The following is a 13,387-nucleotide window of genomic DNA, read 5'->3' as shown; positions in this document are numbered from 1 at the left end:
CGATGAGGGGCCTCGATCTCCAATTCTCCATTGAAGAACCAAATCAAGTCTGATTCGGTGTGTTGGCGAAAGCGACCTTAAAATCCCCCGCATATACTTAATCCTTTACCCCTCCTCCAAATCTAACTTCATCCTTGTCAAACAAGATAACCATCCTGAACAAGCATTCACAATGTCTCCCTCCGTTGTTTCCGACAAGACCTATAGCATCGCTTCTATCCCCGCTGATGGAATTGGTCCCGAGGTTATCGAGGCTGGTATCACTGCTTTGAACGCCCTTACCGATACCCTCAAGACTTTTAAGCTCGAGTTCAAGAACTATGACTGGAGCTCTGAGACCTACAAGAAGACTGGCAAATACATTCCCGATGGCGGTCTTGAGGAGCTGAAGAAGCACGACGCTATCTTCTTCGGTGCCGTCGGCGCTCCTGGTAAGTCCCCAGAAATATCTAGATCTTCAAAAACTCTGCTAACGCTTCATACTAGACGTCCCCGATCACATTTCTCTCTGGGGTCTCCGTCTGGCTATTTGCCAGCCCTTCCAACAATATGCCAACGTGCGCCCTACCCGCGTGTTCCGCGGTACCGAGTCGCCGCTGCGCAAGTGCAAGGACGGCGACCTTGACTGGGTTATCATCCGCGAGAACAGCGAGGGTGAATACGCCGGTCAGGGTGGTCGATCTCACACCGGCAAGCCTTGGGAGGTCGCAACCGAGGTCTCCATTTTCTCTCGTCACGGTGTTGAGAGAATCATGCGCTTCGCCTTTGAGACTGCCCAGAAGCGTCCTCGCAAGCTTTTGACCGTTGTCACTAAGAGCAATGCTCAGCGCAACGGAATGGTTCTCTGGGATGAAGTCGCCAAGGCTGTTGCTGAGGATTTCCCTGATGTTACTGTTGACAAGATGTTGGTTGATGCTATGACTACTCGTATGGTCCTGAAGCCCGAGACTCTGGATACCATCGTGGCCACCAACCTGGTAAGTGCATCTAAATCCTGTATACTTGGTTTATTTAGCTAACTAACTACATTAGCACGCTGATATTCTGTCCGATTTGGCCGCTGCCCTGGCCGGTTCCATCGGTATCGCCCCTACCTCCAACCTCGACCCTACTCGCCAGTACCCCAGCATGTTCGAGCCTATCCACGGCTCTGCCTTCGACATCACTGGCATGGGTATCTCTAACCCCGTCGCTACTTTCTGGACGGCCGCTGAGATGCTCGCATGGTTGGGCGAGGAGGATGCCTCCAAGAAGCTGCTCGACTGTGTCGAAAATGTCTGCGAGCAGGGTGTCCTCACCCGTGACCTCGGTGGCCAGGCCACAACCAAGGAGGTCACTGATGCTGTCGTTGCTGAGATTAAGAAGCTTGGATCTAAATAAAGAATTTTGGTGCTTGGGACTTTTGTGATTTATCAGAATTTTAGAATATGCATGTATTAACGTTGAATGAAAATGAACATTTTTGAAAATAATGGCTTTCACACGTCGGAATAAACAAACATTCTTAGTGAGTAGGGAGTAAATTTAAGACTTTTAAGGAACTGATTAAGCATTACTGGAAACTTAGTTTAAAATTATACGCCTTTGCGACTAGTCCATGATAATGCTTGTTTTCGCCAAGTACATCATGCAAGGAACAAGCTGGGCATGCGTCCTGGAATCAGGTCGTGCACAGAAATCAGAGCAAGAAACGTCATTAAGTTCATACCCTCATGCCATACCGTGGTTGCATTGTCATTCCCCTGATGGAGAAAGCCCTCGGACATTGCCTTCTCCGAAGGAAGTGGACCACGGCTCCACGGGGCACCCCAGATAGCACCAACCGAACTCGCAGTCCGCTACACAGGGGCAAAATTTGCTAGGGAATGGAATCATTTGCCTCCTCTACCCAGCTCATCCCCATACATTGCGGGGATGAAAACGTCCGCTTTCCCCAGTTTTATGGGGTCCCCATGCCAACCCCAAGTGCCGACAGGAAGAGACCAGCGACAATTGGGGATGGTGCAATTGTCCCAGGGATCTATATAACCAGCCAGCCTGGTCCATCGTTGAAATCATCAGCTTCCACTTCTATTTCATAATTCATAACAGAGCTGGACTCAATTCCCATCGCTATGGACAAACATAGTTCCAGCCTATCTGGGCGGGCCTTGCGTATGGCCCAGGTCATCCTCGTCGTTGCTCCTGCTTTTATTATCTTCGGTTATAACCAGGCTGGCGCCGGTCCTCTGGCCACTCTTCAGAGTTGGGTGAAGGTCTTCCCTCAGATCGATACCGTCAATACCCATGGCGCTGTTAAAGCGAAGAATTCCACCGGCAAGGGCGCAGTGATTGCTGCCTTCCAGATTGGAGCTCTTATGGGCGCTCTCTCTTGCACATATATTTCTGAACGTCTCGGTCGTCGTAAGACCATCTTCATCGGAGCGATCTTGACCATCATCGGTCAATTGCTGCAGGTGTCTGCCTACTCCTTGATCCAATTTACGGTTGGACGTATCATACTGGGTATGGGCGTTGGACAATTCAGCGTGGCAGTACCTGTTTGGCAGTCCGAGTGTTCTGCTGCCAAAAATCGTGGCCAGCATGTTATTGCTGACGGTATCTTCATGTGTTTGGGATATGCCCTTTGCAATTGGATCGACTTCGGATTCAGCAGGCTCCCCCATCAGACAACCGGACAATGGCGTGGTCCTCTTGCTATCTCCTTTTTCCCATCCTTAGTGATCCTGGCTTCAGTCTTCTTCATGCCAGAGTCACCTCGTTGGCTGGTTCGAGTCAACCGAGTAGATGAAGCATCTGCCAGTCTCGCTGCATACAAGGGATTAAGTCTTGACGATGAAGCAATCAAGTCTGAAATTTCTGGCATTGAGTTATCTCTCGAGGCCACCGCTCAATCAAAGGGTGTTATCCGAGAGATGTTCTCTAAAGACGATGAAGAGCGTCTACTTTACCGATTTGGCTTGTGCATTGTGCTTCAATTCTTCCAACAAATGTGCGGAGGCAATCTCATCTCAGTCTACGCATCAACCATCTTCGAATCGAACCTGCACATGAGCAACAGCCTTTCCAAGATCCTCGCTGCGTGTGCCCTCACTTGGAAGTTCCTTTGCTGTTTTATCTCTTTCTTTGCAATCGATCGCTTAGGCCGACGTGCACTGTTTATGATTAGTGGCACTGGCATGGCTGTATGCATGGCGGCAATGGCCGTTACGACCAGCTTCCCATCCGATAATAAACACGCTTCCATTGCATCCGCGACTTTCATCTTCCTCTTCAACCTATTCTACCCAATCGGTTTCCTTGGAGGAAACTTCCTATACTGTACCGAAGTTGCACCGGTGCGCCTACGAGTCGCCATGGCATCGATCTCGACAGCAAACCACTGGTTGTGGAACTTTGTCGTCGTGATGGTGACCCCCGTTGCGTTGGATACAATTGGATACCGGTACTATATCATGTATGCAATTCTGTCAGCATGTATCCCGGTCCTTGTATACTTCTTCTATCCGGAGACGATGAACCGGAACCTCGAGTTGCTCAACCATGTCTTCCGCGATGCATCCTCGCCCTGGGAGATTGTCTCCATGGCGCGCCATTTGCCGCAAGGCGAGGTGACCGAGGCGGACTTTATGGCTCAAAATGAGAAAAGTGATGGTACTTCGGTTGAGATGAAGGAGAATGCTTGAATACGTTAGCAGTTGACAGTCGATAGCTCTTTGTGCTACTTGTATATAGATAGACCTGGCACGGCCACGGGCTTCACGGCTGAGCCCTCTTTTCCAACCATGTCAATTTTCTCAAACATAGAATCTAAGAACCACAATTGCCCGGCAAATTCTCGTTTATGTTAATATGAGGCATCTGTAGATAGCCTTTGAATTGGAAAAAATGTGTCATCAATTGCGCTGACTCTGACGGATCAGCTGCGAGATAGATTTTTCTTCCTGGAAATTTTCGTTCAGTTGTCTTGAAAAAATGAAGGTATGGAGACAATTGGCTGTAAAGCTGGTTAAAGGCTAAGCCACAAATACGACTTCAAAGGGCCTGGAGTCTCATAAGTGGCACTTTTTGGAACTCGATCAAGTGGGACCCGTGCAAATTCTGCCGTACTGGGTCTATTGATAGACAAACGGGCCCCAGAACGGCGTTGGGCGCCAATCAGTACATGACGGGGAGAGATAACTTGGCTTCATTCTTGAGATGCCTAGGCTAAGATCCCTTCAATTATCGTGATTGAAAAGCTCGGACATTTTTGATACAAGACTTGCTTGGATATTGAAGAATTAGTTAGCTTGACTAACCCGAGGACTAAATAAAATTCAGTATACATCCAAGCTCTCGACCTATCCATCTGTCTATCTTAGAAATTGCCCTAGGTCTTAGTAAATTACCAGTTCTATCTTCAAACATTGCAATGCCCAAGATTGAACTGAATCCCTCTAACTACAAATTCTAGATCTATTCACTTCCCAGCGATCGGCGGAAATCGGCACCTTGGCAGGGGGGCCGAAGCCACGTCGGCACGCCGATGCGGAGGAAGAGAAGGCCGGGAGTAGGTTTATTCCGCAAATCACAAGACAGGTATAGGCCACTTACGCCGCGACTAAATCCTGCCGTGAACGCGAGCCGTGGACCCTAGCGCGATTGAGTAACAGTTATCAAACCCCCGGAGACTGGAGCCAATGGCAATGCGCAGCGTCCACCCTCATGGATTCCTCCGTTTATCGGTACTTTTACCCCGGAGTCAAGCCCAGCCCCAGTGGAAACTTGAAGCATAGCCGGACCATACAGAGGTTTTGCGTCATGAAGACTCGGCGGAGGTGGTCTCCTCCGCTGGAATCGGGTCGTGGGCGCGGGACTTTCGGCGGGAAGGGAGACTTTTATTGGTTGAGGTGGGCATTGGGTCCTCCGTGTATCCGACGAGTGTATCGCCGAGGGGATGCTTCGGTTGATGGTATGGCTTGCAAGAGTGGATAGCTTCAATGGAGCTGCGTATATTATTGCTGGCGGACTTGATGCAAGCCGATGTAAGATCCGTGGTGGACGCGGGAAGTCTCGGGTTACTTCGCTATCTATAGTTCTACATGGCATACGCGGCAAATGAAGCAGGGCAGGACGAGAATTTGTATACTTATAGATCCTGATATCCCACGTTTTTGGTGGAAATCTCTATTTAGATTTTAGTTTGTATCAAGTGGAATAAATTCAATTACTCAACCTTCTATCTTTCATTCCAGATAAACATAATCCTGACATGGCTCCCTCTATCAACGACGTCTCCATCAGCCAGCCTGTCTCAGTCTCGGCCTGTCAAGTCGGCATCAATGGCTTCGGTCGTATTGGTCGGTGACCTGCATAGCTGCAAGTCTTTGATTCACACTCATACTCACGCAATTTCACTTGCTTAGGCCGCAATGTCCTCCGTGCTGCCCTAGTCCGCTCTGACATCCAAGTCGTTGCCATCAACCACACCTGCGTTACCGTCGAAGACCTCATCTACCTTATTCGCTATGATTCCTCTATGGGTGATCTCGACGAGCGAACCGATATTCAGATCGTCTCCGATAGCCTCATCACCATCGACGGCCGAAGAATCGCACTCACCTCCGAGCGTGACTTGAAGAAGCTCAACTGGGCTGCCCTGGGTGTGGACTATGTCCTCGAGTGCACTGGCAAATTCACCAAGCGCGACCTCGCTATGGATCACATCACCTATGGTTCCGCTAAGCGTGTGCTCATCTCTGCGCCTAGCTCGGACTCGCCTACTTTCGTCTACGGTGTCAACTCGGACTTGTATACTTCTGGAGAGGAGTGCCGTGTCGTGTCCAATGCTAGCTGCACAACCAACTGTGTCACTCCTGTCTTGAAGGTGCTACACGAGACCTTTGGTATCTCACAGGGTTTCTTGACTACTATCCATGCTGCCACTCGCTCTCAACAAGTGTTGGATGGATATAGCAAGAAGAACCGTCGTCTAGGTATGAACATCATTACTATACCTGGGGATTACCACACACAACTAACATCACAACTCTACATACAGGCCGCGGCGTCTTCAACAACATCATTCCTACTACCACCGGTGCTGCCAAGGCAGTCGCTGCCGTTCTCCCTGACTTGAAGGGCAAGGTGACTGGTGTTTCCATCCGTGTCCCAACGTAAGCATTCACACATCGAATCTCTCATAACCTCAAGTATAAAAGACTAACACATATCAGACCCAATGTCTCCATGATCGACCTCACCATCAGCACCGAGAAGCCCACCTCCCTTGCAGAAATCATCTCTGCATTCCGCGTGGCTGCCAAGTCCGACATGGCTGGCATCCTTCGCGTCACCGACGAGGAGCTCGTCAGCGCCGACTACAACGGCAGCCCCTACAGCGCAGTCATCGATGCTCCTGCGTGTGCAGAGCTGAACCCCCAGGTAAGAATCACTTTACTCCTACAATGATAACAGCTTGCTGATACAGTTGTTTATAGTTCTTCAAAATTATGGCTTGGTACGATAATGAATGGGGATACTCGAACCGCCTGCTCGATTTGACGACTTTGGTCCACGCCCAGGAGGCTGCGTGATCATCTTAATATTTTGGGTTCTGGAGTTATGGGATTTCACGAGCATAGATTCGGTGTTAGATCTAGATTCAATTAGAATTTTACTTTCATTTTTTTGGGAACTTAAGTCTGCGATTTGTGGTGTTGGTGGGGGAATGCACACTTCGATTCAGAACGTCATAAGTATGAATATGTGGTAAAGGTAAAAAGGTAAGTGACATAAGAGATCTATTTTTTCGTACATCAAGACATGACTCCACGGGTATCTGTCATCCTCATCGGGATCATCTAATCCTCATCCATAGACTCCCAGCCATCAGGGCCATCAGCCGGGCCAGCATCACCACCCTCCTCAGCACCCTCATCATCCGACTCCTCATCGTCAGCGCCGATACCGGTAATGCGCTCGGGCACATCACCAGCCAGATCAGGCATGCGAGAGACAAAAGTGCGGCGCACAGCTCCGTTGGTAGACGCATCCCAGATCTGCACGGTACCCTTGCTACCAGCAACGGCCAGGCGGAAGCTAACCTCGGCATCGGGAGCGAAACCAGCCGAGAAGACCTTGCCGACGTCGAGCTTGCGGGAGACAACAAGGCTGGGCTTGTCGTTCTCGACGTTCCATAGCTTGACCTCCTTATCCGTAGAACCGGTGACCAGGAAGCCGGGGATGGTGCGGTTGATATCGAAAGCCGAAACGGAAGAGTCGTGAGCCTGGAGCGACCAGACGGGCTTGGACTCGGCCGGGGTGGCGGGGACATTACGGACATCGTAACGGTAGACCATACCGCCGTCGGTGGTGACGTAGAAGTAGTTGGGGTCATGAGGGTCCCAGCGAACGTTCTCAACATCGGTGTCAACACCCCAGCGGGCGGTAGAGTCGGGGGCACGCATATCCGCGGCCACGACGGTGCGATCATAGGAACCGCTGAGAAGGATGGTAGACTCCTTGGGGTGCCAGTCGAGCGAGCAGACCTTGTCGGTGTGGTGAGAGTAGGACTTGGCGCAGCTGGTGGTGGTCAGGTCCCACAGCTTGACAGTGCGGTCAGCAGAAGCGGACGCAAGCAAGTTACGGTGCTGACGGTTGGCAGCCAGTGCCAGGACGGAATCAATGTGGTACTCGTCGTTCGCCTTGGACTTCTTCTTCGACTTCTTCTTGGACGGGGCAGCATTGGCGGCATCTTGGCCGCCCTGTCCAAGGATAGCGTTGGGGTACATGCTGTCCACGACATCCAGATCCCAGATCTCAATGTCAGGCTCCATTGTACCGACGGCAACAAAGTTTCCAGTTTCCCGTCCTTCGCTGCCCTTGCCAACGGGGATATCGAGCCACTCCACGCAGAGAGGAATGCCGGGAAGCATGATGTCGTGGTGAACGTAGAGATTGTCGGCGTGGTCCTCGTAGACATAGACCTCGAGATGGGCAACCTCATCCTCGACCTTTCCGGCAAGGAGTAGGTTATCGGTAGGCAGAATCTGGAGTTCTTCGCGGTCCTCATCATCCTCGTCCTCGGGAATGACAAGGTACGGGTCGGCCTCGTTGGGCTGGTGGTAAGCCAGCGACTGAACATTGCCGAATCTGGTGACCTTCTCGCCCTCCTCGTCGACATCATCGCTATCGTAGTGATCCATATCAAACTCCTTCAGGACATCATCGTCACTATACCAGCGTATTAGCCCAATGTCCTCGCTCCCATCTTATCGTCCAAACACATACTCTGTAACCTTAGTCTCGTTTCCATCTTTGGCAGTATCCTTCTCACCCTCCTCCTCCATAGCATCGGCCTCCTTCGAGTCCTCCTCCATGGCAGCATCATCCTCACCATCATCCATCTTGCCCGCCTTGGCGGCACTCAGATCGTCCTGGGCCTCCTCAAGCTGCATGCGGGCAAGCTTGGATATCCGGTTCATCTCCTCCTCGTCAATCTCATATTTAGTAGGGAACTGGGCAGCGACACCTCGCCGCACCCATGCTGTAGCCGTGATCATCGAAGACATTGTGAATGACAATCACCAAAAGCACCACCGTACCTCTTTTTTTTTATCGGAGATATTTTTTTTATCGGTGTGTCTGGGAGGGGCGTTCCGCCCGGCAGAAGTGTGGGACCGACTCACCGCCCGGGGAATTTGTGGTCGTCCGTTCATATGCACTGGAGACTTGACTCTTGAAGACTTGCCATTGTGATTTCAGACTTCCAAGTTGTTTCGATTCGGTCATATATTTGATAAACCGTCACTATGCATTCCCATCTTCATACCCCATACAACATCAGTATGTCAGACCCTCGATCCCAAGACATAACCACGGCCCCGTAGGACGCCGGCCTCATACGATCTGTGCTAATTGCAAACGCTCTATAGACTGCGAGGAGATCATGACCGCTCTCGACGAATGCCACGCCCGAGGATTCATCTACAAAGCCCTGGGCAACTGCAATGATATCAAGCGCGAAGTGAACAAATGCCTGTCTGTGGAACGGTACGACCGGGCGAAGAACAACCGCGATAATGCGCGCAATAACCGCCGGCGCATTGAGGAGATCTGGGCTAAAGAGCGGGCCTTGGATCAGCCTGCTCAGAATGCCGGTGCAGAGAACTCGGGTGCTGCTAAGCAGTGATTTTGCATCGTGGTGTGTGACGATTATTCTTTGAGCTTGGATTGGAGTTTGGCGTGCTGCTTTTCGTTTGGGCTATGATAATAGCCCTATTCCTCCTCTCTTCTCACACTGCTGATGTGTGATTCTCCGCAAAGAGAACTTTGTACGATATTTATGGGTTGAATGTATATACTACGGGCTATCGAACCCTGTCTTTTTGGTGCAATTCTATACTTCAGCGAGAACACCAGTTCCTTAGTCATACCGGATTTCAAGACAAGTCTAGGATCGATATAGATATGAATGAGTCCGAGACTCGGCATACATAAATACACTCCTCACATAAGACTAGCTACAGATGTTGATATTGAACTTTTATAGATACCCTGCCTAAACGCCATGCCGTGGATGATAGAATGCAACAACAGCCAAGAGAAAAAGGATCATGCGTCAACCTCCATAGCTTGACCAGCCTCCGTTGAGGGCGCACCATCCTCATTCTCCTCACGGGGACCACTCTTGTGGTGTCGCCGTCTCCTCTTGGTCTTAGGAGCACCGCCCTCCTCGCCATCAGGCTGATCGCCTGCCACATTCGCCTTTGACGCTTGCGTAGCATCACTGTTCTTAGGCGTCTTTGCCGGGCCCGACTCCGCGGCACGCTTCTTCGGTTTCTTCATGCTGAGCGGGTTCGGCCCCTTGGCTTTCTTCAATCCGGGGATCTTCTTCTTCGCCGCACCTTCCGCGGCTTCATCCGGCTTGGGTTGAGGCTCGGGCAGGCCCACGCGGAACTTGTCCCTCTCCACGCCCTCGCGCACGTTCTCAGATGGCGTACTCATCGGCTCCAGGACCATGACGGAACGCTTGACGTAGATAATCGGCACACCGGGAATAGAGCGCGCACGAACGCGCAGGTTGCGGGCACGACGCAAAGCTTGTTCCTCCTCACGCTCTTCGTCGCGCTTGCGCTTGCGCTGCTGGTTGTCATTGTTGTTGTCTGACTTCTTAACGGCCGGGTCTGCGGTTGCAAGAATGTAATGCTCCTTGTTCTTTTTGACCTCTGCGTTTGGAGAGAGCAGAGAGAGAAGGCAGTCGACCTCGTCGATGGGCTCTGACTCGGGGTTGTGCGAGCAGTGGCGGAGGGGCAGAATGGTTGGCGGGGGGAGGTGATAGGGACGGAAGGGCTTGCCGGTTTTGGGGTTGATAGGCTGAGCAGCGGTAATAGCAGCGAGAGAGCATTTGGTCAAAACTAGATTAAGTTTCGTTAGTTGGATGCTTCCCGATGCAGATTGATTATGCAATAGATGGTCACAAGATCGAGCTCAAGGGGCGGTACTAACGTGGCTTAACCTTGCCTTGCACTGTCCGCTCCAGGGCAGGTAGCAAGTCCATCTTGAAATTGTGCACCTGCTGCAGGAAATTCGAGTCCACTATTCATCTGGAAGTTAGCATATTGATCTCGCCGACAGCATTGAAAGACAGGACGTACCGAGGACTTGGTATGCCTCACGGAAACCGAATGTGAGCTCATACTGGTGCATAAGCTTGCGATACTTCTTTGAACGTTTGGCCCTCATTGTGCAAGGTGGGGGTCGAGGAATTGAATGTTGAAGTCGATAGGTCCCGAAGGTTACTGCGCTGCGGTAACGACGAAACTTTTTTCATTTTGCCGGGCGGCGGCCAAGGCGGTGTGGGGTCTGCGGAGGACTACAGTATAAGAAGCTGCAGCCTATGGGTCTACGAGATTCTAGCTCTTCTATAATGCAGATTTTGGGCGTCATTCCGTTTATGGGATTATTAAACTACCTGTCTGCGGAATTCTAGAGAAATTGAGATATGAAATAAATCCGAAAGCCAAGGTACACCTTGTTCTATGCAAAAAGAAGTAAAAAAGCCTCCGCAGTTCCATCAACACCGCCCACTCGCAATTAAGTAGATTAATGATTCGTAGAGTCGTAAGGTTGAGGGTGCAAGCTTTCTGTGTATGCCCCTTCAATATATGTATGTCGTGTCCATCTGTGGACAGTCTGACCATGGCCACGTTCCCCCGGTTAGGGCAGGTCGGGATCCAAGTCTAATCGTAGATTGAGACGAGCCCAAGGATGGTAGGCTTGGAACGTCAATACAGCTGTATTTGAGATCCTGGAATCCGGGTATGTAATGGAACTGTCGCCCGTCTCTTGAGCGGTTGGGAGTGGAACCACCAAGTACAGGTCAAGTCCCAGACCACGCGTTCAGACATCTTTCTGTGCCCGTTGGTCATGCTCTGACTTTCCAGGTCTCCAGTGAGACTATGTGATTGTCGATTGATGGTCATAATCATGCTGATCATCCTACGCGCCTCTGACAAGACGCAACCACAACGGAAATATCGTCCATTTTGCCTATGCACGATCAGTATACAACCCTTAAGCATATGAACTCTCAAGTATAAAACTCACCACCTTCAATGGCAATACCCTCATCTATCGCCTTCTCCATATACGGACTCTCCGCGAAAGGATCCCGAGCAATGTTTAGAGCCGCATTCAGCAGCTCCCTCGCTACGTAGACCATGCGATCATCCGTCAACTCGGGAGAAGGGGCCTGATCATTGGGTTGGACGTGTCCGTCATCCCATTTCTTCAAGCTATCCTGGACGATCTTCTGCACCTCGTGTTCCCACAAGTTATCCATCACGCCGTCCGACAGCGCAAGTACAATATCATTTTCCTGCAGAGCGACCTTGGACAGGACCGCATCCTTGCGCGGTGTGTCAACGCTATTCGTGCCCAACTGCATCGGGCAATCGAACCAGTGCCATTGCTCTGTCGTCCGGAAAAGAACCTTGTCTTCGCTCGGCCGGATGACGAGCACCTTGCAGTCGCCCAAGTTGGTCACGTAGAGCAGAGGTTTCTGTGTACCGTCGCTCTCGCGAGTCCAGTGTAGGAGGGCTGTGGCCGAGGTTGTCGTGCCGAGCCACTGAGTCGGCGTTGTAGTTGCACGGATGGTTTCTTCGTATGCGGTCTGGAGATACTCGATAGGGTCGAGGGTGGTCGCATTTGCACAGACTCGGCGCTCGATCTCGAGAGCCCAAAAATGTAAGAGGAGACGGGACCATAATCTGCAGAAGAAGAAGCAAAAAAAAAGCCCTAATGGTTAGCATATACAAAAGGTATAGGTAGCGTTCATGTAACGGGATCGACTCACGCAGCATGGCCATGAGGCTTTGTCGCCCAGGCGCCTACGCCGTCGTCCACACCCAGAAAGTTCTCCGCAACGATGATCGCATCATCTCCGTTGTTTAGACCGCGAACGAGTTCGCCCCGTACGGATAATCTCTTATCCTGGCTAAGTGAATGAGTCGTCAAGGGATCAGAAAAGGACGAGGACGGCGGCGATAAGAAAGGAGGAGGAAACGGGCGTGGAGGTCGTTTGGCGCAGAGGGCATAGCCCGTATCGAAACGAAAGGGAGATTGCGCGAGACCGAGAAGCTGGCGCTCAGGGACGGGGGTCGTGACGCCGTATGAGGGCCACACTGCCGCGTGGAATCGCCGTGCCGTCGGTCGGTGGGCCAGACCCTGAACCGAATGAGCCGGGGTGGTCAAAGGGTTTCTGCGACTTAAAAGTAAAGACGCTCCCACGCCAGCTCCGGCTGCTGTTCCTGCATTCCGTCTAATCGCCCATGATAATGATGAGAGGAGTGAAGGTGGAACCCTTGCCGTGGTGACCATCCCTGACTGGGCGCCTCTCCGCGCACCAAAGGCCAGAGGGATGAAGGAAGGTGGGTTCACTGGAGGGGGCCGTTAAGTCATGGCCTCCGGCAGGGAAGGGGAGGATTGAAGATTGAAAGTCGGAGATGGATGATCGATGACGGAAGATAAAGAGAGATGACTGATGACTCTGTCAGAGAAAGAAAAAATTACCAAGGCCGTCGTTCACCGGGGCCGATCGAGGTATCGCGAAGTTTCACTGGCCTACAGCGCCGACGCCTGTGCTCTGCTCTACACAGTACCGCGTGTCATATGAAGATGCGGCCACCTCCGCGATATGACTCCTCCAGGGTCATTCCCAGATATTCCTGCATATTTTTAGGATCACCCTGGAATTGGCTATTCTTCTCTAGTGAATATCTGGGGATATACTATTGTCAATAATTGCAGCCCCGAAAACGACCGAGGCACAAGAAGCCGAGTGCGGCTACTCCATTCACAACATGAAGTATATACACACAAAACGCCGCTTCGTACCTGACAA

General features: G+C 51.3%; 7 protein-coding genes across 7 annotated transcripts; 4 read left to right on the top strand and 3 right to left on the bottom strand.

The window, feature by feature from the left end:
• Positions 1 to 172: 172 nt before the first annotated feature.
• On the top strand, positions 173 to 1,380 carry N7496_001908 (putative tartrate dehydrogenase; the record flags this gene model as incomplete). The annotated part of the gene is made up of 3 exons (XM_056694839.1): positions 173 to 431; positions 487 to 977; positions 1,033 to 1,380. The coding sequence occupies 3 exons, from the start codon at positions 173 to 175 to the stop codon at positions 1,378 to 1,380; spliced, it is 1,098 nt and encodes a 365-aa protein (XP_056561568.1).
• Positions 1,381 to 2,114: 734 nt separating this feature from the next.
• Positions 2,115 to 3,686, top strand: N7496_001907 (sugar porter family MFS transporter; the record flags this gene model as incomplete). The annotated part of the gene is made up of 1 exon (XM_056694838.1): positions 2,115 to 3,686. The coding sequence occupies one exon, from the start codon at positions 2,115 to 2,117 to the stop codon at positions 3,684 to 3,686; it is 1,572 nt and encodes a 523-aa protein (XP_056561567.1).
• A 1,568-nt stretch (positions 3,687 to 5,254) lies between these two features.
• N7496_001906 (type I glyceraldehyde-3-phosphate dehydrogenase) lies at positions 5,255 to 6,578 on the top strand (the record flags this gene model as incomplete). Its single annotated transcript, XM_056694837.1, has 5 exons — positions 5,255 to 5,342; positions 5,409 to 5,978; positions 6,044 to 6,158; positions 6,219 to 6,426; positions 6,483 to 6,578. 5 exons carry the CDS (start codon positions 5,255 to 5,257, stop codon positions 6,576 to 6,578), a joined length of 1,077 nt encoding a protein of 358 aa, XP_056561566.1.
• A 267-nt stretch (positions 6,579 to 6,845) lies between these two features.
• Positions 6,846 to 8,555, bottom strand: N7496_001905 (rRNA-processing protein PWP1; the record flags this gene model as incomplete). Its single annotated transcript, XM_056694836.1, has 2 exons — positions 6,846 to 8,217; positions 8,275 to 8,555. The coding sequence occupies 2 exons, from the start codon at positions 8,553 to 8,555 to the stop codon at positions 6,846 to 6,848; spliced, it is 1,653 nt and encodes a 550-aa protein (XP_056561565.1).
• Positions 8,556 to 8,795: 240 nt separating this feature from the next.
• Positions 8,796 to 9,175, top strand: N7496_001904 (COX assembly mitochondrial protein; the record flags this gene model as incomplete). Its single annotated transcript, XM_056694835.1, has 2 exons — positions 8,796 to 8,829; positions 8,919 to 9,175. 2 exons carry the CDS (start codon positions 8,796 to 8,798, stop codon positions 9,173 to 9,175), a joined length of 291 nt encoding a protein of 96 aa, XP_056561564.1.
• A 422-nt stretch (positions 9,176 to 9,597) lies between these two features.
• On the bottom strand, positions 9,598 to 10,728 carry N7496_001903 (rRNA-binding ribosome biosynthesis protein UTP23; the record flags this gene model as incomplete). The annotated part of the gene is made up of 3 exons (XM_056694834.1): positions 9,598 to 10,400; positions 10,492 to 10,581; positions 10,641 to 10,728. The coding sequence occupies 3 exons, from the start codon at positions 10,726 to 10,728 to the stop codon at positions 9,598 to 9,600; spliced, it is 981 nt and encodes a 326-aa protein (XP_056561563.1).
• Positions 10,729 to 11,575: 847 nt separating this feature from the next.
• On the bottom strand, positions 11,576 to 12,864 carry N7496_001902 (PP2C family serine/threonine-protein phosphatase; the record flags this gene model as incomplete). Its single annotated transcript, XM_056694833.1, has 2 exons — positions 11,576 to 12,254; positions 12,341 to 12,864. 2 exons carry the CDS (start codon positions 12,862 to 12,864, stop codon positions 11,576 to 11,578), a joined length of 1,203 nt encoding a protein of 400 aa, XP_056561562.1.
• Between the last annotated feature and the right edge of the window lie 523 nt (positions 12,865 to 13,387).

This window comes from Penicillium cataractarum, assembly GCF_028827025.1.
Source record: "Penicillium cataractarum strain IBT 29864 chromosome Unknown utg000001l, whole genome shotgun sequence".
Classification (NCBI taxonomy): Eukaryota; Fungi; Ascomycota; class Eurotiomycetes; order Eurotiales; family Aspergillaceae; genus Penicillium; species Penicillium cataractarum.
This window is presented reverse-complemented; position numbering and strand designations above follow the sequence as displayed.